General features: G+C 39.8%; 1 protein-coding gene across 7 annotated transcripts in view; it reads left to right on the top strand.

Annotated features, from left to right (window-relative positions):
* Nucleotides 1-16,976, top strand: part of SEMA4D (semaphorin 4D) — a 112,286-nt gene that overhangs the window by 64,003 nt on the left and 31,307 nt on the right. For 6 of the 7 annotated variants that reach the window (XM_080373034.1, XM_080373028.1, XM_080373031.1 and 3 more), the window contains exons 2-6: nt 3,738-3,802; nt 10,129-10,525; nt 12,233-12,378; nt 13,594-13,656; nt 16,084-16,182. In XM_080373034.1, coding sequence (XP_080229160.1) covers nt 10,429-10,525; nt 12,233-12,378; nt 13,594-13,656; nt 16,084-16,182 — 405 coding nt within the window. In that variant the 5' untranslated portion in view covers nt 3,738-3,802; nt 10,129-10,428. The remainder of the gene's footprint in view (nt 1-3,737; nt 3,803-10,128; nt 10,526-12,232; nt 12,379-13,593; nt 13,657-16,083; nt 16,183-16,976) is intronic. The other variant, XM_080373033.1, reaches the window with a different exon arrangement.

Genomic DNA, 16,976 nt, shown 5'->3' with positions numbered 1-16,976 from the left:
TGTCATTGGGACACAGGAGGGATTCATAACAATCCTAGGGTCTCTGTCTCCACAGTAGTCTCTGTGGTGTTCTTGGCTTTTTTGAGAGTGCTTGTGAGATCTGAGGAGTCAGGGTGACAGGGGAATTGAAAGCTGAAGATCCCAATTGAATTTGGGCTAAATTAGAATGTCTGGTCGAGACATAAGAGGGCTTTTCAGCTTTGTTTTCCCAAAATTTGGTTTAGCATGGGGCTCTGCTGCAGGTTAAAGCTCATACACATATACTTAGGCCTAAGGCAAAACATACCCTTCCTTTAACATAATGTTTAGAAAAGTTGGGCAATGCTGGTAGGCCAGTAAGTGGTTCTGTAAAATAAAACCGTTTTTATGAAAAGTGAAGCTCCACAAGTGGGAAAAGGAAAAACATAAGTCAAATACCCTGTTATTAAAATAAAGTGCTGATAATATACACCGTTCTTTTATTTTGTAATTTACCCTGTCTTTTTGTTTAATTACTTTGTCTTAAAACTCTAAAACCACACATAACATTGACGGGAACGTTTTTAGTGTGCTGTCTGCGGGTAGGTAGCATGCACAGCCTTAGTTATTCATGGATGCATGTCTGTTCTACCTCTGGCTTTCGTATTAGCATTAAAATAACTTTTCTAAGAAAGCTAATACACATGGGCTGTGGCTTACTTGAGAGGTGGGGAGCAAATACACCTCTGGTTGCAGTCATGAAGGTGTTGCTCTGGAAATTGCATTTCAATAAGTCAGTGAATAGTGTTCGTAACAGTAAAAACATTCCCAAACTTAAAATTTGCCTCCATGGTCTCCCAAGGAGTTACTTAAGTAATTAAAATTTGCTTATAAGGTAGTTTTCTTCTGTATTTCCTTTCTCCTTCTCATTTAGAATCCCTAGGACCTTGTTACAGCAGGTGTATGCTTGAATAGAGGAGTAAAGAAATGCATCTGATCTGGATGGTAATTGATATGCAAAAGGAAGTAGTAAAAGTTATGTTGGTTTTTTTGTTGTGTGTTTTTTAATTTTTTTTTAAATATAAGTGGGCTGTGACAGCCAGCAGTACCTTGTAATAGATTAATGTGCTTTGGAATTTGACAGGTTAGAAGAAAGTCCTCAAATAAAATATATGCAAACACACATATATGAGGTATTGTTGCTCTCTTATGAAAAACTTCCTTACGGTGACTATCATGTTACTCTAAATAATATATTCCAGGCTGTCTTTCATGTATAATCCAGTAGGTGTTTTCTTTAATCTTTGAGGACTTAGTCACAGTTGTCAAAATAATGAGCTTTTCGTGGTATAATTTCTTCTTGTTCCTGTACCTTCCTCCAAGCTTAAGTAATTGTTACCAGAAGAAACAGGGATTTTTTTTGCCGTAAGTTTATGCTGAGATAGTGTTTTCACTATTAAAATCTGGCAGTATATAAGGTTTTAGGGACCTCCTGCAGTGCCTGCTTTAAGGGATCACCTGTGAGGCTTGGGTCAAACAAGAATACCCAAAAGGTGCCTGCAAACCTGCAGTGCTTACATGGATTTCAAACTCAAGTCCTGGTTGGATTAAAGGGTTGGATTGTGTCATAGTTTTTGGCAAGGTGTGAGCAGTTATTCATGTGCGTAGCGTGACTACAGGTGGTGTCCTGACAGGCAGCCAGCAGCTGCATGATCAAAGGAGAAGAATCAGCCCCTACTTGCAAATGACACTCAGCCCTGTGTCTGTGGGCTTCTCTGCCAGAAACACCAGTGGTTGGGGGCCCCTTCCCAAGGTGCAAACTGAGGAGGGATGCACTGCCTTGGGAGGGGAATTCTTGAGCTGAGGTGCTGCAACTTCAAAGTCCTTGCAGCTCTTCTGCCTCTCCTCACCTCTGTGGAGATCTGAGAGCTGGCCTGGGCTCCAGCCACCTGCCCATCTGGCTCTTGGATCCCCAGTGACTTCAGACCCTAGCTCAGAAACCTGGAGCTGGTGAGGTCTGCAGGTCAGCTGATATGCTGCAAGGGTTTTAATGAGCAGTTTGACACCTACTGTAGCTGTATATTTAGATTAGAGTGCTTTGTTATAATGAAAGTGCTCATACAAGCCACAGGCTGCTAGAAGTCCTTTCTCAGCAGAGGCAAAAGAATTTTCTTTTCCCCTTAAGGTACCTACAGCTAAAATGGATGATGATACTTTTTTTTTTTTGCTTTGCAAGTAATAAGCTGTAAGGAAGCATGCTGGGATCTGAAAATTCTGGTTAAGAATAGTGACTGTGACGGTTGATGGCCTCTTGGTACCAAGCAGCAATTTTGGTAAATTTTAACTCTCCACTGAAACGTTGAGTAGCTACATCCATAGAGAAGATCTTGTGTAAGCTGGTTTATGGAGCACTTCATAACTGGTCAGATGATTCACAGCAGACTTTCTCCAGCAGAATGAAAGGTAGATGGTAGTTTTTACAGTAAAAATAGGTGAGTTATATGCTGCTAGTGCTTGTGAAACACATCCAGTGGGTAATAGCATAGATAGGCAAAGGATTTCCATGGGGTATCTTGTTGAAAAAACATTGTGGGGAGAGTCAGGATACATTCCCCTCTCTATAAAACAAAAGATCCAAACCATTTTGGAAAGATCTTTATGTAAACAAAAGTGGGGTTGATATGCTTGTTTGATACCTGGTGCTGTTCTGGCAGCCATAAAATATGCACTGTTGAAGGGCAGGGCAGACACTATGCCTTTGAAAAGACCCTATGTAGGCTTTTCATTTGCTTAGAGACCTGTAAAATTGAGCTGTTGCTTGTAATTTTGTCTGGCTTGTTTCTTTTGAGGCCTTCTGTCTTGTGAGCCTTTTGTTATAATCCTCTGGATCAAGAGCGAAGCCCTCAGATGTGCCGTGGGGATTCTTTTTTAAGTGTACGTTTTTCCTGTTTGGATCAGTGTGAACCCTCTTACTGTTAACTTCAGTGAAATCCAGATCAAACCCTTGCATTTTAAAACACTATCCCTTCAGTTAGCCCACACCCTTCTAAAAGTAGTTGGGTGAACAGTAGGAAGTACATATGCTAAATACAAGCTGATGTAATAGTATTACAAGTCTGCATATGTAGTATAAGTGTGTTACCTACAACAGTATTGGGATAAATGCATCATGCGCCCTATTGTGATTGCTTTGGAGTAGCCCACTGTTCTTCAATTACACCAAAATAAATATGAACGTGTGAGGTTTTGTCATAAATATCCAGATACACTTGTTCAAGGCTTGTGCATAATACAGTCTTTCAGTAACAAAGGAGAGAGTTGGAACTGCTTTATATGGATTTAGTAAATGTACCTGTTTGTGGGGCTGGCTGGTATCTAGCCTTTCTGAACTTTCTTTGTAGGTCCTGTACCGGCTAATAGAGGTCCTGACACTTGCCAGGATCAGTAACTTGCTGCTGCAATACAAATGCTGAATAATTTTGTACTGAGTAGTTACTGCCCATCTTGGGATTGGGGAAGCAAATTGAGTTTGAAAAGGGCTGGTGTGTATGGTTTTTGTCAGGACTGCTTAATAGTTCTTTGTGTTAAGTGTAGTGTCAGGATCTTGGCTCATTGGATGCAAATATATTGGTTCTGGTTTCTGTCACAGTCTGCCCTGCTAATCTGCAAAATAAAAGCCAAACTTTTAGGGGGAGGATTTATTATAATTCCCATATCAAAACTTGCCCTTCAGGTTTGTGTGGTAATGATGTCAAACCTTGTTTCTTATCTCTTTGCAGAAAGGACGTGTTTCTGACAGCTCCATAGCTCCAGGGGTGTGCAGGGAGGCTCCAAGGTGTGACAGGTGGGTACAGTGAAACTAGGGGTACCCCCTTGCAGCACGGGGGTTGTGATGGATTTGCGGTGGCTGTTAGAGGTGTCCTTGTTCATAAACCAAATAAACACTGCAATAACACTTAGACACTTAATTCATACAGTAAAACATAAATAAGGATTTATTGATAAGCTGTATTTATTGCTTTGTTTTGCTTCAAGGCCAGATTACTCCTCAAGAAACTTATTAGAAAAGGGACTTTTTCCATTTGAGGACATATTGTATGTTTACCTGTGCTTTAGTTACCACTGAAAGGTCCTGTTTTACACAGTTTATGTATGTAAGAGGGTGCTGGGCTTGCTTTCAGAGGCATTTTGGATCTTTCAAAGGGTTGCTGGACGCCTAGGATAGTTTTTTTTCTTTCTTTTAAAAGCATGCATGCCTGTAATTTAGACATGCAGATACTGAGTGCCATTAGTTGCCAGTAGAAATCTTCAGATAACTTTGACTGATTCAGTCCTATAAGACCAAGAAGAAATGAGGAAGAAGCTGAGCAGTATTTTTTATTGTGAGACTATATTTACGTGGTAGGGGAAGATGAACTTGGAATTTCAGGGATGATTTCTTGATCCTTGGAACAGTTTTCACTGCAGTATTGACACTGTCAAAACCCAGGTTCAATATCTGGGAGAACCCCATGAGGCAGAAAAGGGTGTTAAAATATATCTATCCCCCAGGCAGCTCTTGTTCTGGATTTGGCATAGCTCAGCATCCAGGTTAGCAGGAGATGCTGGCACTGCAGCTGTGGTTGGGTCCCACTGATCATCTATGTGGTTGCATTAACAATTTTCTGTGCAGCCAGGCTGGGGACCCATGACAATGCCTACAACCTCTGATAGCACAGAGGTCGACTTGTTCAAGGATGGAGTTAGTTTTCTTTTTCTTAAAGAAAGGCAACACAAGCAGAAACGAACCTGTTTGTTCTTTCCTGTTGCTCTTCGGAATTGAAGGCTAACATGATATTTCTAACAATCCACCCATAATAACCTGATAAATAGGAATTTTGACTCCTATTTGTAATCTTGTAATTTTTGCACTTTTTTTTTGGTTTTTCTTGGCATAATAACACATTGTCTTGTAATCTTTGCCTCCCCCGTCTCCAAAGGATCTCTCGAAGAGTTCCACTGAGTATAAATATTCTGTGCTTTAAGCTCAAGCATAAGTTTCCCAAGTGTACTCCTACTTGACGGCATGTTTATCATGTAGAATCTGGGAAATATTAAATTTTTGTCTTCACTGAGGGTTTCAGCCTGAAACTGGGAATCTGAATTTCCTTAGAATTTTTATCCTCTTTTAAGCACTACTGCACCTCTTCCAGCAAGCTTTGTGGTGGAGGTAGAGACCACATCAAATTATCTTAAAAAGCTTCATCTAATTTGTAAGCACCTAGCAACTACGAAGTATTCTGGTTGCAGTTTGAAAAGTAAATAGTCCAATGCTTTACATGTATGTTAGCCATAAAGGGCTACTGGCCTGCTAGTTTGAGGTTTTAACTTAGCTCAGCAGAAGATGAGTCCTTATATATTGTATAACAAGGAAAATCATGTTTTTCATGAGACAGTGTAAAAATGACACTGTGCTTGAGGTTTTGAAAGGGTGAGAACTAAAGCAAAGGATATATCCAGCCTGTCCTTACTGGTTTAAAATAAACTATGTAAATAAAACTCAGCTGTCAAAGGTAAACTGTACACTTCTTACTGTGTAATTTTGATTACGTAAAATGCAAGTGTTGCTAACTTTTTCTTCTATTAGTGCAAACAAAACTCTGGGGCAAATTGAAAAAATCGGGTTTAAGCAAAATCTCACAGTGGGAGTTCTGTGGTTTGTTTTTTCATGTATGAAGTCTTAAAGTCTTTATCAAATAGGCATCAGTAAACATTGAATCAGGTCTGTATTGTGTTAAAGCTTTCAAAAGCCTTTGAAAAAAGTTATTTTTGGGTGAACTTGCAATTTGTGCCCTCTGACAGATGAATCCTTTAAAGACAACCACCTCCCTCTTCCTGCTGGAGGAAGCAATTAGCTCAGGTTTGCCTGTCCGTATTGAGCTTCATATTCCTCATCATAGTAACTTAAAAGTTTTACAAATGAATAATTATTTCAGTGGGTTTTTTTAGTGGCCTCACTGGGATGGGCTCACATCAGCTGTGGTTGTGTAGTTAGTTGTACAGTGCTTGTGTTGGGAAGGAGTTGGTGGGGGCAGCACGGATGGAAGCATAAGCCAGAGTAGGTGGGGGATTGCAAGAAAAGATAACCCCGTGGAGGAGAATAAAATGCAATACAAATGGAGGAAAACAAAGTGAACACTTGATGTGCCTGGAGTGTCATGAAAGGAGTGACACGTTTAGGCCATGACAGCCAGTGCCTGTTTGGCTTTCTCCAGGGAGAGGCTGGGTACTCTGTGATGGTAATGGTCATTTCTCGGGTATTGCAAGGGTCCTAGCTATAACTATGTAAGACTGCTGCGGGTGTATCAGAAAGTTCTCATACAGTTTTAACCTTCATAGAGAAGATAAAGATAGATCCATTTAGCAATTTGTGTAATACTGAGCAGAATTCAGAAGTTGCACAATGCAGCTAAGTATTTATTATTAGAAGAAAAGATTTCAGAATGAGGATTGCAAAATGGGACATTTCCTAACTTCGAAATTCCACAATTTAGATAGCTTGTGCATCTTGTATGTGCACTACTTCCACACTTGAGTCCAGCTTTATTATGCTGACTGGGGAAGTAGACACTGACCTCTGGGTTTCTGTTGCTGTGTTTAACTGCTTACCAAGATATTAATTTGGTACTGATAAGGATTGCAGAACTGAAACTATGAAAGATGCAGTTCCATGTTCACAAATACGTCTTCATGCTTACTTTGCCTCTGTGTCCTGGAGGATAGAAAAGATGGCAGTCTTCTTCCCATTGTTGCTTTTTCAGCGTCTCCTATTGCAGGGGTAATGTTTTGCATTTTTCTAGAAGGTGGGCTGAAGTAGTGTTTCTTGATGCCCACTGACAGAGGCAACGTAAGAACAAGATGCTTTTTGATCTTGGCAACAGTCAGGTTGCCATTGCAACTCTCTGCTTTCATAGTTTGTGCTAGTATTCCCTATTAGAACTTGGGCAGCCTGAAATTTTTATTTCTAACAGTTCTGATTTTCAGTCCTTTAAGAGAGCAGAAATATGTCTTTTTCTGTTTCTTTGCCTGTGCACTAAAATTATGCGTGTCAACGGGGATGTTCACAGCTCTGAACTTCCAGCTGCGCTCTGCCAAACTGACAGGAGCTCTGTTGATTGTTTCTTCTTCTGTAGTTGCCCTGGTTTTAGTCACCATAAATACAAGTATTATGGAAGACTCATGGAAGTAGTATATGTATTATTTTGCTCCAGTTTGTCATTATACATTGATTTAAAAAGATCAGCAGCAGAGTGCCTAAATTGCTAGTTTAAATTTACCTTGAAAAATTCGCAGCAGTTTTACAGAAAACAGAACCCGGAGTTCACATTAATTAGAGTTTAATTATGTAACTAAGCATTTCAAGCTTCTTTCAGCTTTACTTCTTAAGTGTTCTTGTTTTCAAGAAAATTATGGCTCAGTTTTAGGAGTAAAACCTAAAGCACTAGGAGACCTACATTTTCAGGAATGCACAGCACTCAAATTTAATCAAAGCCAGTGAACACTGATGGAACTGAGCTAATTTGGAAATTAGGCCATTGTCTGGGCCTTCCCCCCACTCCCCTCCTTCCTTCTACCCCTTGTGTTACATAAAAACAGGTTCATGTTAGATTATGGATGACTTCCCAGTGGATGTCAGTGAAGGAGGTATTCCAGAAAATTTTCAGAACAGGAAAGGGAGGGTGGAAGAGTAATTAAATTGAAGGCTAAATTAAAGGACAAAGTCCTGAGTGCATTTTCATCTCTATTTAAAGTAATAGGAATGAGAACAAAATGGATCTTGCCTGATTTGGCACTTAATGTTCACTGTAGTCTAATGTTCACTCCCTTTTTTTAATGTGCAGAATTTGACCTTAGATTGACAAATAATGTCCCACAAGGAAAACTTCTTAATATGGAAAGGGGCCTGTTTTGTGAACCTACACAGTGGGAATGAAATGATGTCTGCTTAGTGTGGCCAGAGCAATTCTCTGGCCACACAGCAAAGTAGGCACTAGCTAACCCAACCAGACCTTTTGCCTTCTTCAAAAGTTAATGTAATTTGTTTCAGATTTTGTTTTCATTGTGCATTTTCTGAGGTAGGTGAGCTAGGCTAGGAGTGTAACCGTGGTTGGAGGGAGACTCCCAATTTTCCCTTGAGTGCATAGATTTGCTAATCCTATTTTGAAATGTAGATAATTTACAGGGCTTCAGAAGTGTTGTCTGTAGACATCTCTACTGTATTATATTGTACACAAATGACTGCTTGTCATTGGGACTGTTCTGAATAATGATGTTCTGGCTGTCTTTTTTTTTAAAAAAATCTACACAATTATGTGGAGTCTTTTCAGTAACAAAAGATTGCATGAAAAAAACTAGCAGTGTAGTAGAAATAATGGCTCAGAGATCTTTCTTCAAACTGCTGCTTTTTTCCCCTTATATTTCTGTTAAAATTGCTAAACTGCCTTGAACTTAATCATTGAACTACTGTTCACTCTCTAAATACCTCTAAAGCTGTTTGCCTCAGAATATGGTTGTGTGATACTTTGCAACTCTGACGAGTGGGCCACTTGTTAAGACTGGAGAGCAAAATGTGAATTGCTTATCTATGATAATAAACAGGAAGGGGTGCAAGACAAACAAGCCCAGTAAGCTTAACTGAAAATATGATGCCTTAAAAAGCGAAGTTATTTGTATGGCTCAATTACAAGCAGGTGAATCTGATCCAAAGTACTTACTACAACTGAAAGAAAAAACCCCAAACAAACAAACAAAAAAATTTAAAATTACAGTTTCAACTTCAGCAAGTTGTGGGTTTGTGTGGGTTTTTTTGTAGTAGACAAAAGACTTGTAGGAATAAAATATGTTTTGATTTTTTTTTTTAACCTTGCCTGTGATCCTTTAGTTAAGGAGGTGTAAAAGTGTCTGATGTATTTGTGAGTCTTCCACTCAGCCACACTACTTCTGTGTAGCAGATGGCTGCCCTTCTCAGAGTTGCCCTGTCTTTGCCTGCTTAAACTCAGGGCCTCGTCCTCCCAAAGAGGCTATCAGTAGCACACTTGTCCTTAGGCGTTCTTGCTGCAGCTTCACCTTAGTTTTTCTCTTCTCTGCAAGTGCTGCCCCTTTCCTCTTGAATAAGACTAAGGATTTTGTAGCCCTCCCTTGCCATCATGCTGGATGACCTCTAGGTATTGCAGTTATCTTGGATTGTGGCATGTCTCTTGGTAGTGTCACACTATTGTCTCAGGCCATGGCATGAAGGACAGTGTGCTTTTCTCACCATCCCACACCCCCTGAGTGTAAAGCCCTTAATGTTTATCCATATGCAGTAATCTAGTCATTGATGAATGCATTCTGTTCTCCTAGCAAAGACTTAAACAAGTCTTGATGTAGGAGTGGTTGTAAAAAGATGGGACCAGTGGAGACTTGTGGAACATGGTGTAGAAAGCAGTGGATGGTTTTGTTGATTGCCGAGGACAAGCCTTCCTGGTGCTTTCTGGGCCTGAGAGTAATGGGTGGCTCAGAGACAGTGACTTTCATGTGACTGTCTAGCAGTTCTAGTATTTAAGAATTTTCTTCCTTTTCTTTTTGTATGTACTGCATTAGCTCTTTGTTTCTGTAGCTTTATTTCTTTCTACCCCCACTCACCTTGAATGCATTAGTAGTATGAGAAGACTTTGCTAAAAATGACACTTTTTGTTCGTAAGATTCCAAAGATGGGAGGAGGTGTGGCAGGTTTGTGTAACTGATGCTTACAGTTAATGCTGCACTTGTCATGTCCCTTGCTCTCTGAACTGAGTCATGATGTTTGTTATCTTTGTTTATCATTTATCATGGAGGTGGAATTTTATTTGACCCAAAAAATAAGAAAATACATAACTAAAATCTAGTGCATTAAACATAAGTGACAGTTCAAAATATTTATACTTGGCAGCCTAGATTAAAAATATTGCTTTCATTTATTGCCTATTTGCCATGTAATGTGTATATTATTTTTAAGAATCGTATTTTTACTAGTTAATGTACCCTTTATCCAAATTAAGCTATTCAGACATCTGTAGAAGTGTTGCAAGATGAGTGCATACAATGTGCTATTTTTGGCAGTACTCAGTTTGCTTTCTTTTCTACTTCTTGCTCCCCCCCCTCTCTCTACAGCATCATTTATTTCTGCAACGGAACAGAAGAATGCGTTCAGCTGCGCTTCTCAGCAGCTCTGCAGCCTGTGGACAGTGTGGGCAGTTTTCTGTACGCAGCATCCGGGAAAATGTGCGTTCCCTTGAAGTGATCTGCTAAAAAGCACGTACTTGTACAGTTGTTGTAGCCTGCCTTGTTGCACTGCTTTTACGGTCTGAAATGCCTGGTCTTTAATACTGCCTGGGATTTGCATTTCTTCTCCTGAAGAAACACTCCCTGCCACAGTTATTCAAGGAGCCCTGAAGAGCAAGGACACTGAGGATGATGGCTCTCTGTGCTTTGTATGCAGTTTGGGGTCTGGTAGTGGAAGTGGCCATAGCATTTGGCCCAGTACCGAGGATCACTTGGGAGCACAGAGGTAAGCAGAGAAACTTTAGTGTAATACTGCATGTTAACGCAACCTCAGGGTTTCTGTGGGATCTGAAACTCATGGAGGCTCTGTGTTCTTCAAGCCTGCATGCTGCGAGTTTGATCAGGTGTTGCTGGCTTTGCTTAGCTTATGAAGTGCTTAGGACAGGGATATTTTGTGTTTGGGTCCTCCTTTACCAGTGGTTAGTTAGTAAAATTGCTTAATAAGGTGTGCTGTAACAAAACTAAACCAAACAAGTATTTGGGCAGTATGAAAAAGCAGCCTTAAATAAGGATATTAAATACTGAGTAGTCATACTGCAGGAAAAGACAGATGGAGATTAAGCGGTAAGATGATTTATGAGGTACTATAGCAAGTGTTTTTCCTGTTTATTGGTATAGCAATTAGTGAGATGCTGAAGTAACTTTTCAGAAAGAATGGTCTAGACATGGTTTGGTAGTTCCTGCTTGGACTCCTTGATTCTCTTCTATAATAAAATTTTATAAGTTGTTGTTTAATGGCATTATGGTAATACACTCTTGATCCACATCCAAATTACTCAAAATAAATGGGATTTATTTTCATTCCTGCTATTTCTTCCTGTCTCTATCTGCTAAAGATTGTTGCATTTAAATATGGGAATCCTGCTTTGATTAGGAGGGGGAATGTAGTTCAGCAGAGGAAAGAACAGAGAGGGTTGTATGAACCAGTTCATCCATTTGGGGAAAACTTTTCTGCCAAGTAAAAGATCTTAAAATGACATGGTTGAGAATCTAGTTTAATGTTTCTGGAGTACTATAGTTGAAAATGTGCAATTTTTAATGTTAGAATTGGGAGCAATAGTGCATTGTTTTCTGCCTGTATCTTAAAAAAAAAAAAAACAAACACCCAACTAATCTTGTGGTAGTCTCTTGCACAAAATACGGTCTCCCAAGCTTTCAGTCATTTTTCCATTATGGTTGTACATGCAGAAAAAATACTTCTGTACATCAGTCATTTTGTGTCATCTTTCTCCAAGCCATCCTATTCCAGTCTGCATGCTTCCTCATTCCACTGCCTTTTCCCTTGTCTCCCTCTTTCTCTCATCTTTTTCCTTTTCGTCTTGATTTTCCCTCATGTTACTTGTTTTTATCATGTAAATTTCATCTCTGGTCTCCACTTCAAAATCAGCTTATTGACCCTCTGTAAATGGTTTCTTTTTAGCTTCTTTGTCATCTTTCTGCTGTGATAATATGCTGAAGTGTTGTCTTTTTAAGGTACAGGGTTTTGGTGAGATTTTTTTGGGTGGTTGCAAGGGAAGTGGTGTTTGATGTGACTTTCTCTACAGTAGGTGGGTATGTGGAAGGGAAAAGGTGAGGAAGGACCTGACAGTGGATGTGGGAAGTGGAAGGTTAGAAAAAAACAGAATTAACAGGCAGGAAAAAAATGAAGGAAGATGTGAGTTATAGGGATCACTACAAGAGGAAGTGTTAAGGCATTTGAAATTGAACAAGAAATCGGGGACCAGTGATTTTGCTGTTCATTATGGAAGCTGCTGTTTCTGCTGAACCAAGATTCTGAGGGATCTCTTCTTTATTACATGGGTTGTCCCACCTAACCTTTGTTGTTGTCAAGATACCCAACGGCTGTTAAACAGCTTAGAAAAATGACCCATAAACTTGACCCTAAGTATTCATGTTTTCTTCTTGAGGTACTATTTTTCTTTCATTTCAACAGAGGTTCAGCTAATACATTTTCATGAATCGGAAGTGTCAAACTATTCAACCCTGCTGTTAAGTGAAGACAAAGATGTTCTATATGTAGGAGCCAGAGAAGTGATTTTTGCATTAAACGCAGTGAATATTGCTGAAAAGCAGCACGAGGTATGCATTTCAATACACTATCCTCTATGTAAAAATCGTACTCTAAATTTGACTGAATTTCCTGGTATTAGTAGCACTGCATTTTAGGTGGTAGGTACCTAAAAGAGAGAATACTCAGTGGACTGTGCCTGAAAGATGGTTATTTCTGGAAGATGCTATAGTGTAAAACATGCCATCGGATGAGAGGAAGAAAAGAGAAGTTAGATATAAATAAGTGGTTGGAGGTCTCCTTAGGTATTTCCCTGGGGACAGGACCATGGACTGGAGAGACTTTGGGTATCATCTGTAATGGTGTTTCTTACAAATATTTATTATAGAGTGGGCCATGTCCTATTGATCTGAATCAGAAGGTAATCTAATCCAAAAACCAGAAGCAAAATTGGAGCTTGCTCAGGAGTGGCAGGCTGCAGATGTACTTCATGTGAAATAAAGGCCCTGTCCTTTCAGTTTCAGCTTCTGTTTTGTGTCTCTAGGTGTGTCTGGACAGCAGGCAGTGGTTGCAGACAGGTCTGATCCAGTTTGCTTAAGAGAGATACTCTGGATGTGCTTGACACTGGCCTCTGAGTAGAATAGCCCACACAGAAGTCTGCTAACGCTGTATTGCTTCAGTCCTTCTCAGGCTCCTGCTTCTCATCCCATCAGCAGCACAGGCAGATGCTTCAGAGACATGGCATGGAGTCTCACCTGGGATGTTTTGGAAAATGCTTATGTCATTTTTAGTCTGAACAAAATACTTCTGAGTGGTGGTGGGCAATTTCACCAGCATATAAAATTTGTTCTATGAGTGCATGTAACTGTCAATATTGGACTTCTCCATATAGTATAAATTGATCCAATAAGTTTTCTTTGATTTCCCCCTCCCCAAAATGTTTTTCATTCAGCTGTGAAGGAAATGGAGAAGTACTTAAAACCATTACAGTTGTACTTACCTTATGCATATGGTAATAGAACTTCATTAGGAATTTGAGGGGAAACATCACGATGAACCCAAAGCACAATAGCAGTGGTTTAGTCCTGCTTAAGGCACATGGATTCAGAAGTGTCACCTCCTCAGAAAAGAAGGCTTTGAACCTTTGGAAACTACTTGCAAAATGGCCTTGCATTTGCTGCAGATAATCTTAGGATTGCCTTTTTTGTGTGTTATTGCAAGATTTTCAGACCTTGCATTGAATTAAAGTCCTTTGAATGGGCCTTTTTGTTTATATTTTCACTTAGTTACACTGGAAGGTCACAGAAGATAAAAGGACTAAATGTGCAGTCAAGGGCAAATCAGAACAGGTATGTACTTTTATTGAACCTTGAGAAGGATGTTATATATCTCACTTAAGAGGAATGATATTAAAAGAAGAAAGGCTTCAACTGTTTGAAATTTAAAATCTTCAAATAACCACCTAAATTCTTTAATTAACTTGAGCTTTAGGAACTGCAGCATGCTTAGTTTAGTCTTTTTTTTATTATTTTTAAAATCTTATGTTAATTATTTCTTGCTGGTGAATATTATTTGAATGTTTGAAAATCCGAACACATCCTGATGTGTGCTTAATGTTACAAGTTTTTCCATTAAAACGATAAACCAGTATTACTTTCATTGAGGTAATTGATAGCAACTGTTGTGTTTTGTTATTGCAGTAATTCCTTCCCAGCATTTGATTCTGCAAAATGACTGATAATTTTGTTTGCTTTGTTTTAGGTCATGGGATTTATTTATTAGGCCAGTGCTGTTCCACCAGTGTATTTTTCACTAACTACATATATCCTTATTATGGTACTCAGCGAGTGTGACCCTTGCTGGTGTGACTGTTCGGACAGCTCCCTGCCACCTGCGTGGCCTGGTTTCCTGCCAGCTCAGCAGTGCAGGCAGCTCAGCCCTTGGGATCCCTCGGTATTTCTGGGGGCCACAGACTGCTTGTGACTGCCAGCAGCCAGGCTGGCTTGCTCATTTTGCCTTTCTGTGGAGATGGTTTGCTTGAGGTGGTTGGCTGTATGTGGATGCTGCTTTTCCTCCTGTGTAATGCCACATAGTGATAGAGTAAAGTGAGAGTTCGCAGGGCAAGGCTGATGGTCAGGCTTTTAGCACAGGTCTGGAAATGGAAGTCTGCAAGCCTTGCAAATACTAAAAGCAGTCCTAGTCTACACTTGCTGGGATTTCGCATCAGCACCTGTGATCTTGCAGTCTCTTTGCATCACACTTGTAAAATCCCAGGTGCTGCATCCAGGGCTGATAGGCATCTTGCATTCATGGGGCTTCTGGGGTCAGAGTGGGCACTCTGTTGGCTTGGCTTACTGCCTTTTCTTTGACTGGCAATATCAATGTGTTATCCTAACACAAGGTGTGACGAGTAGTTAAGGGACATTTCCTCCTTGTCTGCCTCTTCAGGGTGCACACAGAGTGTTCTTTCTGTTCTCCAGGTTCAGTTGGGGTTACAAGTAATAATTCTCAGATACAGCCATGATGAATATGAGAGATGTGATTTGTCTCACTTGTGTACAGTTGCACATATCTCCACCAGTCCACGGCAGAGATTACTGGTGTTAGAGCGGATGTTAGGTGCTTTGCCAGACCTCCAGACTTCTTTTTCTTTGTTTTTCCTGTCCCCTGTTTAGCAAGTCACACCTACTGCCAGCCATGTTTTTTCCTCTCTGTTCTCATGACCTTTTTCTAGTCACATTTATGTTATAGCCACGGTGTTTTGCATAGTGCAACAGTTTCAAGGTATATGTCTATATATATTATTCAAAGGTCAAGGTATTAAGCCACTACTACTATTTCTTATAGCTAAATGGGCAGTCCTTTCCCCCACCCATCACCACTATGCTGTTTAATGGCAGCAAAAAGCACTTACACAGCCGTTCAGGGACCTTATCTGGCAGAAAACTGGTTTTGCTCTTTTTTCCACCCAGTTTTGTCATACCGAACCCACCATACAGTCACAGAAATACCTGGTTTGGCTCATAAGAAGGAAGAGTGAGAACAGTGCTTATACTTCAGTTTATGGAACCATCTGGTTCCATACCAGATAGCAGTGGTGGTATCTGGCTGTGCACCAGCAAGTGTTAAGGGGTGGTGTTTATACTGGTTTTTTCCTTTCTCCCTAAGTGGATGTTTAGAGTTGTTTTTCTTCGTTATTATGAAACTTTATGGTATCCTTTATTAAAGACTTTGCTCAAACTCCTTGTTCTATTTTAGAGCCAAAGAAATTACGAAGCTTCCTTGGATGAAAGAGGACTTGATATCAAGAGCTAAAAAAAAGGACAGATAAAAGTGATAAAGCTTTGTAGCTAATTTAATGGCATTAGAGATTTCTCTCTCAAGAAATAACTTGACTATCAGTGTTTCATCTAGGCTTACAAGGGTTGACAAAGTCTAAAACTTACTCCATGTTTAACTGGTTGTTCCTATGGCTTGTGCTTCCATGGAACAACTTGAGATGCACCATACTGAGCATATGTGGCTCAGCACTTGGTTGTGCTACCCTGATGGGTATACGGAGGCAGCTGTGTGCTACTGGCTGTAGGAAACCAGATGCTGCAGGACTAGAGCTTCTGGAGATTAAGATGGATGGTGTCCCAGTGGTGCTTGTATCATCCAGCCTTGGTGGTGTGGTGTGGCATAGGTAGCAGGAAACAGAGGAGCTGACAGCACAACTTTATTTATATTGAAATGTTCAAGCTGTGGCTTATCTTTTTTTTTATCTTCTGTTACAGACAGAGTGTCGTAATTATGTGCGCGTCTTGCAACAGCTGAATGATACTTTTCTCTATGTGTGTGGAACGAATGCATTTCAGCCAACATGTGATTACCTGGTAAGAATGTACATATGTTTGGACCCAACAATGGTAACTTTAAAAGTAGCTCATTTAAACAATGAGTTAATTTCCATTCCCAAAGACTGTTGCAATTTCAGTGCAGGTTGTAACATTTGAAGCATTTATTACACCATCCCACAGTAATGATAGAGTATGGGAATAAACTACTGTTCCTTTTTCAAAGCACTTACTGAATTATTGATTCATCTTGTTTAACGGTGGATTTACTTTTTCTTAGCTTTTATAATTCTTTGTGTATTGTGTGTTAGCATAAAAACAATTTCTAAAACTGAAATGACATTCTTGGTGACTTCCTTCCATTACCAAATCTACCCGAAATGTCTCGCATTCCTGTCTTTGCTCCTGGCTATGCCACAGCTGCATAGTGTTGAGTGCTTCAGAGTGAAGTCTTGGTGCAAAATCAAAACTCTTTTCTTTTGCTGTAGACTCTTGTATCATTCTCCTTACTGCAGCTCTTTAACAGTTCTGAAATTGAGAAATCTTGTAATTATTTGGGGTTTTCTGTCTTTCTTACCTGCAAGTCTGCTGCCATCACCTCTGGAGCATTGCCAGAAGTTGTTGCCCTTAGCCTCCAATGTCTTTGTTATACAGTATAACTGATCACTTCCCCAATACTATGGCTACAGTTATCAGTTGTCTTTCTGATAATCATTCTCTCAGTTTTTCAGGGATTTATAAAATAGCAACCAAAGGACACTGTTGCTTTTTAAAATTTAGTTGGATATGCTCCATCTCACGAAGTTAACATAATCTTAAAAATTGCTAAATCA

Source organism: Falco punctatus, assembly GCF_963210335.1.
Source record: "Falco punctatus genome assembly, chromosome: Z".
Taxonomy (NCBI): domain Eukaryota; kingdom Metazoa; phylum Chordata; class Aves; order Falconiformes; family Falconidae; genus Falco; species Falco punctatus.
This window is presented reverse-complemented; position numbering and strand designations above follow the sequence as displayed.